The sequence below is a fragment of the Euprymna scolopes genome, chromosome 11, assembly GCF_053919585.1.
Source record: "Euprymna scolopes isolate OS-2025 chromosome 11, ASM5391958v1, whole genome shotgun sequence".
NCBI lineage: Eukaryota > Metazoa > Mollusca > Cephalopoda > Sepiida > Sepiolidae > Euprymna > Euprymna scolopes.
In genome coordinates, this window is record NC_136492.1 from 74,555,651 (window position 1) to 74,568,741 (window position 13,091).

General features: G+C 31.4%; 1 protein-coding gene across 1 annotated transcript in view; it reads left to right on the forward strand.

The window, feature by feature from the left end:
• The first annotated feature begins 541 nt into the window (after window positions 1–541).
• Window positions 542–13,091, forward strand: part of LOC145287911 (putative ubiquitin-conjugating enzyme E2 W-B) — a 50,143-nt gene continuing 37,593 nt past the window's right edge. Inside the window, exon 1 of the mRNA XM_080135859.1 lies at window positions 542–600. Within this exon, the coding sequence (XP_079991985.1) occupies window positions 553–600 (48 nt within the window). The 5' untranslated portion in view covers window positions 542–552. The remainder of the gene's footprint in view (window positions 601–13,091) is intronic.

The following is a 13,091-nucleotide window of genomic DNA, read 5'->3' on the forward strand; positions in this document are numbered from 1 at the left end:
TCGCAATTTCATTATTTTCGTTCGGCGAAAAAAATGTTAAAAAATTATTACTGGTTTATTTTGCCCTTCTTCTTATAAATGGTACAAAAGTTATATTGATAATATTAATTTATAATAAAGTTACATCGTGTTACATATAGGATGGGGTAATTCTGTGGTGAATTTTGGCAGTCCCTCCCGATCAGCTCGACTTTCCGATTCAGCGTTAGTGTTTTCATGTTATTTTTTGTTATTAAATAGGATTTAAATATAAATAAATAATTGAAAATAATACTATAATCTATTTCATTCCAAATAATTTACGCGACTGGAATAGGAATAAATCACTATTTTTTTTTCTTTGAAAACAAAAGTAAAGCAAAAACACGTTTTGAAATGGCCGCGTTTTAACACCTTATTTATTCGATAGTTTCGTATTTCACTACATAACAAAAATAGAATGCACAAATTATTAGCAAAACGCGAAAAAGGCCCAATAAAAATATAAATTCATAATTATAAAATGCTTTTATTTTAAATACAAATTTGATAAACATTTATCTAAATAATTAAATGATGTCGAGTTTTAATTTATTGGCGTACAAGATGGCTTCCATGGAGGTTCGTAATTTGTTATTGCTCTTCCTTTCCAGCTGATTAACTGTCGTATTTCATCTTTTTTTATTCGTTTACTTCACTGACAACACTTTCTCTTTCACGAAACATTTTAATTTTTAATTAAATAATCACATAAATCGCGATAATCGCTCATTATTTTCTAGAATGTGTCAGTAATTACTTTAAACATTAAAAAAAAAAAGATTCTTTTCGACCCCGCAAAATTAATTCTTGATTTTAGTTTTATTATTTTATTCGTTTTATTTTATTTAGTTTCTTTTATTTATTTTTGTGTTTTTGCAAAGACTTAGATATATTTTTTATCACCTTGTTGTAATTGATTCCGACTTGTTGAACGAAAATAGATTTAATCGTGGATTATTGACATTTTTTTGTTGTTGTTGTAGTTCACGAATTTCTGGACTTTCTGCAGAAAAAAAAGTGTGAAAAAATGAATTTATGAAGTACGATTTTGTAAATGCCCTATAATTAAATAGCTACAAATTACTTTATAAAAGCTTAATTGAAACACACACACGCACAGAAATATTATCATTTCTTCCCTTTTATTAATATCTATTTTTCACTTTCGTTTTTTTTTGTTTGTTGAAATAAAATCCTCACATCTGTTTACGTTTTTATGTTAAAGCCAAACTAGTTTAATTAGACTAAAAATAAAGTAGTTTTATTTGTGCTTATAAAACTAAAGAAAAAATATTCTCGACAGTATCCCTATTCTATAAAATAGCTATTTTTGTTAGCACTAGTGCAGTTTAGCATCCCCAACCAAATTGTTTTCATTTTAAGAGTTCCGTCCGGGAACTGAAGAGTTAACAAAGCCCCCCTCCCTGGTTAAGAACGATTTTCTAAATTTGGTGGAGATGTTAAGACTGTGCTAGTCCAGTACTCCAGTACTAGTACCCTTTTGTTTTGTAGCTATAAAAAACTTTTTCTTATATGTTAACATATTCTAAAAAAAAAAAAAAAAGATATTAGTAAAAAAGTGAAAGAATAAATGAAAAGGATTTTTTTTTTTTTTTTTTAATTAAAAAAAAAATCTTTTATTGAATTTTTGAAATGATTGATAATTAGGGTTATTTAAACCATTATTCTTCTCTTGATTGATTTCGGCCGACCTTCTTCATGCACCTTTTCGAACTTAGGAACCTTCTAGTCAAACTCGGGGAATCTTTACACAAAAATCTCAAAGTTAGACAAAATGCACCTTGAGAAGGCTGCAAGTTATACCGGCTGAAACTTTGAATATGGCAACCAAGACGAGAATAGTAGTCCGAATAACCCAAATAACACTTATTTTTCCTTTTAAGAAAAATAATTGGTAGTTATGCGGAATAATTTTCGGCGGACGTTGTTGAGACTGCCCCCAGCCTCATCTGTAAATTCCACAATTTTCCAAGTTTTTTTTTTTTTTTTTTTTTTTTTTTAATAACTTTTTTGTTAATATCATTGATTACAGACTTAGGTTTCAGATTATAAAAAAAATTGAAAAAAATATTTTTTATAACTTTTCACGTGAGGGTTCAGTTTTCAATTATAGCGTTGTATTAAATTGAACACGAACTTTGTGACCACGATGAAAAAAGTGGCAACTCTCTCTGATGTGACTGGAAATTAGGGGTTAGAACGGAGGGGTTTAAAAAAATAAAAAAAAGATTTCTAGCCCCTCCCCCCTCTCATCAATGTATGTATCCATCCATCTCATCTATGTATCTATCTATCTATCTATCTATTCATCGTGGTCAAACTGAACCCCCACGTGAAAAGTTATAAAAAATTTCAATTTTTTTTATAATCTGAAACTTAAGTCTGTAATCGATGGATTAACAGGAAAAAAAGTAAAAATGAAAATTTTGGCATTTGGAGGGGTAGGGCAGTCTTGACAACAACGTCTGCCGAATTTTCAAATAAAATTCAATTCTTACAGTATTGTTAGGTGAAAGTACAGAATATTTTTTAATTTTTTTTTTTAAAGCTTATGTTTCTAATGAAATGAGCTTCTAAAACTAATGTTATTATTTCAGCACGGTTCGTATTCTGCTTAAGTACCTATGATTATCGGAATTTATTTCTATTCAAATTGTGGATATTCATTGATATTTGTGAGTGAGAAGCCGAATGTACTGTAGTTCTGCTCTGCTCTGGCTAAACAAACAAACACTGAAATTCTTTTGGGCTGCGCTAAACCATAATACTTGCCTCATTCATTTTTTTTTTTTTTTTGCCTCCTAAATAAACTTTAATTTTTTTCTAGAAATTACTTCCTGTCCGTCAATTTAAAGCTTTTGACATCACTTTACAATAGGTAGATATTTATTTGCTGTCCACCGCAGCAAAATGTGGCACAAGGCCGGAAGATGGAGAACAGGCAAGCAAGCTCCACTCCCATCAGATTATTAACAACACTAACGGGAGTGGGGCCCGATCGGAAAATATAGATATATTTTAATTAATGTAGATTTCGTATTTATTATTAGAGCCACTTCTCTTATCAATATTGTACCTAATATACAGCACTGATTTAAAAAGTTAAAAAAAAAAAAATGATTTGGGTGTCAACAGCTAGAATCGAAACTAAAACATTTGACGCCCTAGCCATGTTCCCTACAGTTTGAGCTATCGACAGATAGATAAGAAAAATTTAAGATTAAACTACTTCAGACTATGAATGAATTTGCGCATACACAAAAGTAATAGAAATGTCGGCAGGTTGAACTGAACATTTTTAACTTGCTGACATATTTCTATACGCGTTATTGATCCATACAAACAAAGATTTTATTAATTATATACCATCGTTGGGGTATGGTTACTATTACCTGTTAATTTCACTGTTATGTGACCAGTAGTTTAAAAGTTTATTTGTTAAACATTTCCGCACATAATGCATCTATTGTTTAAAAAAGAAAAAAGTGAGAAATTTTGGGGTGATTTTGGAGCCTTTAAACTGGCGATACCAAATTTCTGTTGACATACACACGTGAGGCTCCTTTAGCGAAATATGCACCGACTATAATGTTGTACACAGCGCGCTGGAGGGAGTGTTCCTTAAACCAGAAAATGCATGTGTGCATGGTCCCATTTTACTTATGTTGCCGTTGCTGTTTTTTCTCAGATCGAAAAACTGAAATTTTATTTTCTTAAATAAAAAAAAAACCTACACGATGAGAATGCGACTGCTTTTGTTTTAATAATTATTTTTTTATTCAAAAATAAAAAATAGAAATTCCAATTTAGCTTGAACTTTGCGATTTTCGGATTATTTTTATTTTTTTTATTTGTTTTTTGCCGCATTAAAACAAAACAAAAAAAATTGGTGCTTATGCACTTATGTTATTATGATTTTTTAATGGTTTAAATGCGCCCCAAAACAGTCGTGCTCCCGTCGAGTAGGTTTTTTTTATTCAAGAAAATAAAATTTCAGTTTTTCAATATGAGAAAAACGACAACGTAAGCAAAATAGGACCGTGCACACACGCATTTTCTGGTTTAAGGAATGGTTCCTGCAGCACGCTGTGTACAACATTGTAGTCAGTGCGTATTTCGCAATGGGGGGGCCTTATTCGTATACGCCTGTCCAAATTTCTGATCATTAATCCAAGTTTCTGATCATCAAATTTCTGATAATTAAAATGGGTAATTTTATCGTGCTATTTTTTATATCGAATTTTCAAGTGAAATTGAAGTTTTTTTTTATGATATCTTTTGTTAAAGTGTTATGTGCATAGTTACAAAATGCCCTCCCCATAAAGAATGGGTTTCTAAATAATGACGTTTACGGTCCGTATTTGGCATAAGTACCAGTAAGTGAACCATTACTATTATCAACATACTTTAAAGGAAATACGGTTGAAAATTAATCAAAAACAGTTTATTTTTCCTTTAATTACTCATTGTGCTCTATTTGCATTAATAGAAGTTGTAGTACTGGTACAACTTTTGAACCGGACAAAAACCAAACTTTTTAATTTAAAACCCTAACATAACCTATTTTTATTTTTTTGGTTCAAAAACTACACCAATGCCAAAGTTATGAGCATTTTAAGTCTTGGAAATATTGAATCTGAGCAAAGCATTCATAGTTTTTGTCAATATAAATAAGGATGGCTACTTTACTCTAATTCTAAAATATAACTTCTATTATTAAATATATTTGGTCATCTCAAAGTTCCGTGTGTTCTTTTGACTTCTGGTTTCAGCTCCACAATGAATTCCCTAGAAAATCCCTTTTGATTAATGTTTACCAGTTTAAAAATATCTTGTTACTCTGAAAGACAGTCAAGTTCATTTGCTTATTGGTTCCCCTGATATATCGGAGAGGGGCCTATGTTTTCAGTGTTATCCGTATGTCCGTCCATCCGTCGGTGTGTCCGTTAGTCTGGATGATTGCCAGATAACTGTCCATTAGTTTTTTCTGAAATTTTGCCACAACATGTATTTCATTAAATAGATGTGCACAGTAAAAAAAATTTTTTGCGAAAATTCCTGTTGCATCCTCAGGGGTTCAAAAGAGGTAAAAAATGCCTCAAAATGGTCCAAAATGACACATTTTGCTCCATAACTTTTGATCCATACGTTAGATTTTTCTGAAACTTGGCCAAAATGTGGAGGCCATTATTCTTAATATAAATCCAGTATGGGTGCCCCTAGCAAAATTCTGATTTGTGGGGACTTTCTATGCTAAAAACACCCCTTTTTGTGGCTCTTTTTTCATATTTCTCAACAAAAACTTGATATGTTTTACTATATAGTGGTTTTTCATGGTGGTCAACTCAAATATACATTCGATATTTCCTGAAACTGCATTATTATCTATTTACGCTGGGATTCAACGTCTCCAGTTATCTATTTATGCTGGGATTCAACATCCCCAGCAGCTCAAAAGAGGTAAAATTGCCCCAAAATGGCCAAAAATGACATTTTTTGCTCCATAGCGTTTGATCTATCCATTAGATTTTTCTGAAATTTGGCCAAAATGTGGAGGCCATTGTTCTTAATATAAATTCAGTATGGGTGACTCTGGCAAAATTCTGGTTTGCATCCCTCTGGGAGTTTTAGAGCTAAAAAACATGCCATTTTGGAGTTCTTTTTTCATATTACTCAAAAACTTGAAATGTATAGTGATTTTACATGATGCTGAATTCAAATATACATGTCTTAGGTCGTGAAACTTCACCGTTTGTCCATTTTCACTGGAATTCGGCATTTCCAGGAGCTCAAAAGGGGTCACAAACGCCCCCAAATTGCAAAATATGGCACCTTTTACCCCATAACTTTTGCCCCATGCATTAGATTTTTCTGAAACTTGGTGAAAATGTGAAGCAACGTTGGCCCTTCACACTTTCCACATTCATCATTTTTTCACTATTTTTTGTGGCGTCATTTCACATGCAGCACCAGAGGGGGACCATGCATGCGCGGCTTGTTTTAAAATTGGTAAATATTAATCAGAAGAGACTTTTTCAGGGCATTCATTGTGAAAGCAGAACACCAATGGTCAGCAAAAACCGGAAGCACACGGAACTTGGGCATAACGCAAATAGGTCACAAATGAGTCGGTAAAGCAAAAATAACTTGTCTTTGAGTAATTTCCCAACTGTATTTCCTTTAAATTGTTGGCAATTGTAATAGGTATTATGCTTGTTTTCTGCCTAAGTCAAAAAAAAATAATATTTTTCAGCTGTGCAACTATTCTATTAATGAACTATATTGTTATCAATTAGCCCTCCCCATGTTTAATTTTTTATGAATATTGTTAGTGGGGATAATTTAATTTTTTTTACTCTAACCCTAAACTAACACTTCCCATGCTTATGTCCTCTGCTTAAATTTTTTTTACACTTTTTCGCCAATACTCAAATCGTAAACTACTTCGGTCATTTCAGGAACTGATTCAAGATTTTCCATCAAAACAGAGGACATAGATTGGTTCACATGTACAAGCAGTCCCACACCCTCCCCTATATTTTTTAGTTTTGTTGTTCTTTTAATTTTTTCAGCGGATTATTATTGAAAGGCCACTCATCTACCAGATTATATGAAAACAAAAATGTCAATATTCAAATATTTGTAGAGGGTACTCAATTTTTAATCCAGTGTTAGTAAATCGATCACTCATTTTAAAACCACTTGACGTTTTTAAGTCAAATTTTGCGAATTTGACCGTTTTTGAATTTCACTTGAAATTCCCCCCCTTCCTTTCCGATTATTTTATATCCATATTTATGGTTATCTTCAAGTTTCACCACACGACATTTACAAAGAAATTCTTTCTTTTCTTACTTATTTATTTAATTTTTTTGATTAAAATTTTTTTTCTTTTTTAATATGCAATCTTCAAATTTTGTCACCCAACATTTACACAGTGTGTGTACACAGTTTCTTATACAGTAAATCGAATTAATGGTCAATGTGCGCTAGCGTATCAACTAAAGACTTACTTTTAAAAAGTTGATTTTTAGGGGTCTGTATTCTGTATTGTTTTCACTGGTTGCCATTTTTGTTTTCGCATGTGTGTATTTCATTTTGTGTGCATAATTTTTTGATATTTCCATTACTGCAATACGGCAATTCAGTAGATACTATTGGTTTCACTTGAAGTTTAATATTTCAATATTTCGAATTTCACTACAATAACGAAGAAAAACCAATTTAAATGCTTTCAAATTCCTTTCACTTTCCAAAGGGTCACAAAATATTCATTCCTTTTTTTTTTCTCTGTTATTAACAAAAGATTAAAATAAGTTGACTTAAAAATAGTTTTTCTAAAATAAAAAAAAAAAACTAAATGCATACTGGTGAATTTAATTCTGTAAATAAATTATTAAAACAAATGCTTGTGTAGAATAAACCTAAAAATATTTCAGTACTTATAGGTATATTAATAGCTACTCGAACGCTCAATGAAAAAAACAAACATTTTTTTTCTTGATTGTTCAGAAGGCAATGTTTATAAGTGTTTTAGTGTTTTTTTTTTTTTTTTAATTATTTATTTTGTGGGGGAAGAAGAATGGAGGCCAATAAATATTTTTTTTTTCATTTTTATTTGTTTGATCTTTTTTTTTTTTTTGGAGGAGGGAGAGGGTCTGTAACCACTTGGACTTAGGTTTAGTGGCTATTTAGATTTCCAGTGCTTCTTAAGGTACAAACGCAGAATAGTCACCTAAGAATTTAATGAAGATTCTTGAGTTTTGTTGCCAAATTATGGACTTTGCTGAGTCCTGCAGATGATAAATTGTGGAGACATTCGGAAAACCCAACCTTTTCACAAGCTTTTGCAGATTTCTCATTTTTATCTATTTTTCGGATGCAGACCATCACCCATTTTCTATTTCGGCAATATTGCTTCCTCCTACATCTTCACTTTCTAATATTTCGAAAATATACCTAATTCCAATTTATTGTTCTCTGTTCACCATTTTCAGTGCCCCACCTCAAAGCACTGAAACTCTACCACTAACTCTAACCTAACCCAAAGTCTAGGTAGAAACAAACATAAAAAGAAAAGATTTTTTTTTTATTTACAAGGTGGTCACCTCTTATCAAGGCTCAAAGGCTACCTGAGGATAAGGATTAATGAGTGTCAGGTGGTTGGTGAGACATTTTGATGATCGGTAACAGTGGAAATTGGTAGTATTTAAGAGGACAGCTGAACATTTGACTTGAAAACGGCAATGTTATATTCAGCTAGGAAACAGCCCTGCAGTATTGTGTTCCACAGACGGGGGGTTCTAGGAAATAAATTTTGCTGATGAAATTTTCATTTAGTTTTAGGCATATATAGAGAGTAAGGAAAATTATTGACTATGGTTGTAGCTGGACTGAAAGAATAATAAATAGCATAAAAATGAAAGCAATTTATGAGTCCTCATTTTCTGTTTCTAGTCTTGTTATCCGCCACTCTCCCCACCTAAAAAAAAACTGAGGGGAATAATACAATTAAATTTGTTGTCCTATTTTGGACAATAAAGAAAAAATACACAATCTTTATAAATAATTGACATCCTTCGATGGCTATTCTGCACTTACAAGCCAATAAATGAAATTATGTATGTTTACAAAATATTAGATGAAGATGACAAAGTAATAAGTAGTAGAAAGAAGTGCTGTTGCAGAAATAGAAGATGGGTGATATGCTTGGTTTTTATTTAGAATTTGATGTTAAAAAAAGAACAAACACAGAAAATTTTTTATGGTGTATGCACTCTTGACGGAATGAAGATGTCATATTCCAAAAATCACATAACTTGTTCTAGTAGTTTTTTTGTTTTTTTTAACTAAGAAAATCAAAATTTACAAATTTTTAGTTTTAATTATTTTGAATGCAAACAAAATTTCAGTAGTCGAATTGAGTTGTCACCCTTGAATTTTAACACCTCAAACAACATGGCAGTTTTCAACTCTGGTCTTGCTTGTCATAAAATTTTCTTGGTTAAAAATTTACTACTTGATCATTTTATGTGATTTTTTTTAATATGACCTCTTCATTCCATTTGTATTTTCTATAATTTTTTTTTTTATGAAATCAAATTCTAAATAAAAATCATATTCTTTGTCTGAAAACGAGTACAAATTTGTAATCTGACATCTGTAACCACTGTTTTCATTCATATCGACAAATTTATCATCTGAATATCTTGGACAAATCCAGAATTTTTTGTCAAAACTCACAAATCTGTTAAATTCTTACAAGCCCCCCCCCCGACTAAAAAAATTCCTTTTGTTTCAAGCTATTGTATTTTTTATTTCATTAATCTCTATATATAAAATGATGACATTTTCCCCCTTTAACTTTCAAACCTATAGAAAATCAAAGAGACCATGCCTATGCTAATATTTCACACATACAATTCAAAGTTAATACTGCAATGTCTTCTCTAGCTAAAATATGAACATTTTGTCTCCATTCTAAAAAAAAAGTATAATGGACCCTCCTTGCCTCACTCTTTCACCTACATAATCCCATGTAAGTAGTAGCAAATATTTCTTCCTCTTTAGATTTACTCATTCCACAAATGTCAAAATCATCGGGTCATTTTATCACAGTCTTACTTAATCATATGACATGAGTAAGCAGTCAGATATCTGGAAGCTGAGATGAGCAACATACCTTTTCTTCTTTGGCAGAATCGTTAGAAAATAATCTCCAGACCGTAGTGGAATGGGGCCACACATGAATGGTAACATTTAATGCTAGTAATAGCATTACAAGCATATGCTGTATTTTTGTGGACATCGGCAGTATTACATACCTAATGTGTTTCAACAAGTCATATCTTTTTTATTTGTTGGTCAATTTTTAAAAGAATTACATTGATGAAAAGAGAATAGAATAAACATTCCAATGATGTTAATTTATTTTTCTTTTATGCGTTCAATATTTTTATGCTCCAAGTTAAAAATGAAAAAAAAAAAACTAAAAAAATGACAACAAAAAGGGAAACTATTTTTTCAATGTTTACATTTTATACGTTACGTTTGGATACATTATGCACGAGATTAAATTTGATTGGATATGGCTGAAATTTTACAGGCTATATAAACAAAGTCCATTTCTACTGGTGTTTGATTTTTATTTTTACGACCATAGGAAGCAAAGTTACGACCAAGCAAAGTTAACAAAAAATATTTCAAAATTGATAGATAAATCCGTATATATCATCCATTTTCATACAGATAATAGTTTCAGAATTATTTTCATGTATAATATGTAAATATTTGATAATTATTAATTGTGCAAAAATTTCTTTAAAATGTTATCTTTTATAGAAATTCAAATCCACTTAAAGAGAAATGGCTTGCTTTTCGCTAACTATCGCTCTCAGGGTATTAACGAGTTTGTATTCTCTTAAAAATAGAAAACTGTCTTTTTTCTGCTTTCAAAACGAAAGCAGAAAAAAATTTATTTTTTATTTTGAGTTTGTCAATTTAAAAAAAATTATTATCAAGTTTTTCAAATTTGATTTCCAAACAATACTATTTTGTTGTTTTTAAAGCCTTTAGTACACATGCACGAAAAGCGTTAAAAAAAACAACAAAATGTACTAAGTACATGCGTTTGTTTTTTAGTGGTTAAAAAAAATAAAAACAAATATATAACAAATAAAAGGTAATTGTGCACTTATTATTTAGAAACCCATTCTTAACATGGGGAAGGTTTGGTGTTTTGTTAACTATTCTGTACTTTCACTTAACAATTAAATAAAGTATATTGTGAAACTTGAATTTATTTTTAACTCATTTGAAGACCATTTTTTTGAATCTGTAAAACAAACCCATTTTTTTTTAACTGAGGATATCTAAATAATAATAATAATAATAACAACAACAATAATAATAATTAGGCAATTCGGTAAAGAATTTCATTTTGATGCATTTTGTAAATTTTTACCTTGTTTCCACCTTAACATTTTTCTTTAAAATGACTATCTTTTAAGGTTTTCGGTTATGCTGAAAACGAATATCGCATTTAAATTTTCTGCAAATAAGTAGCCTTCTGGATATTAAGCAATGTCATTTCTTATGTTATTGCTGGTGGCCATCTTGGTACATGTGTTTGCGCATAGTTTCTCGGGGTTACATTTGTGTGCTCACGTGTACTAAGATGGTCACCAGCGATAACATAAGAAATAACATTGCTTAATATTCAGAAAACTACTTATTTGCAGAAAATTTAAATGCGATATTCGTTTTCAGCATACTCTAAAACATAAAAGTGATTATTTTAAATGTTAAGGTGGAAACAAGGTAAAAAATTCACCATTTTATTTCATTGTTTACATAGTTGAGTTTTCAGTAAAACAACAGAATAGAAATGACAAAAATTACCACCAGCTGGTGAATATATTGTTTGTTCTTATCAGGATTCCTGGTACTGTGAAAGTTACATCGGGGATTCATGTAGAGTACAATTTATGGTTGCATCTCAGAAAATAGGGATATATTTTGGGCCAAATAGCGAGGATTTACAAAATTTAAAATTGGACTGGTCCCAAAATGCATAAGTTCTGGTCGACTATGGGAATTTCCATCTTTTACAGAAATCCAAAATCTATATGAAAAATTTTCTTTGATTTATTTCTGAGATAAATTCATATCTACTCAATTTTTTTTTTTTACTGTGAAGGTAGTAGTAAATACCGGCCATGAATGCTCTTTAGGCATTCAATGGCTACACCCAGATTAAGCTCTCCTTTGGTGAGGAGGCAGGAAAATGCCTGCTCTCAATAAAGCTATATTTAAATACCACTATAATACTTAGTTTTGTTCATGAATAGACACCCACTGTATGTACCAGGCGCCAGTTTAAAAAAAAGTTGAAATTTGTACATCTGAATTTATAATTCATGACTTATGGTAAAGAGATACATCAAATTTGACTACATAATCAGAAAGAGCACACAATTTTACATAAGAATGCCAAGTTTCATGAGAATATCTTGAACAATAAATAAATGGTGGCAAAATTACTGAATTTCTTGAAATGTTGAGGTTCGTAATTTAGCCCACCTTTTCTAAAGAAAAATGTCCACAGAAAAGCCTAAATTTTGGCACTTAAAATTCTCATAACTTTTGAACTACTGATGGTATTTGCATAATTCAAACGGTTTTGAGCATCTTTTACATAGCTCTTTTCATGCAAGTTGATAAAATAACAATTATCTAAAAAGAAAAAACACCCTACCTGAGAATTCTTCAAACTCCTCGGTCTAACATTCATGGGCAATATGAACTGGAACAAATACATTGAGGACATTGCGAAGGCTGCTGCAAAGAACGTGGGTTCCCTCTACCGAGGTAGAAGACTACTCACAACTGAGAGTATCCACCATTCGCCTATGCATGGAGTATTGTTGCCACATCTGGGCTGGTGCATCTACCATTAGCCTCTCCCTCTTGAGTGCAAAAAAAGTTTTAAATCTATTAGGTTCCGCTTTATCAACTAAGCTCCAACCCCTGTCCTATCACCGCAATGTTGCATCTCTGTTCATGTTTTACATATATTTTAATGGAATGTGCTCTGAACTCGTTGCACTTGTGCCCACTCGACGTATCTATCCCTGACAAACGCACTTAGCAACAAAATCACACCCCTTCATTGTTGAGGTCCCTAAATGCCAGAAAGCTTTCTGCTCTAATAGTTTCTTCCCTCAAACAGCTAGACTTTGGAATTCCCTTCCTGCTACCTGCTTCCCTGACTGTAGTAATATGCAGAAGTTTAAATATCTTTCCTAGGCATGATTCCAAATAATAGCCCCTTATCTCCAAGTGGCGATATGTTAGGGGTGAACATGAGTAAAAAAAAAAGTGTCTGCGAGTGTTCTTAGATAGATTTTGTATCGGAACCCCCCCCCCCCCCGATAAGTATCAATAATTCAAAAAAGCATGATTAAAGAAAAAATAGTTCGATTTTGACCAAAGTTAACACTATGATACAGTCTAACATCATAAGTGCATTTTAGAAGTTTTATCACTGC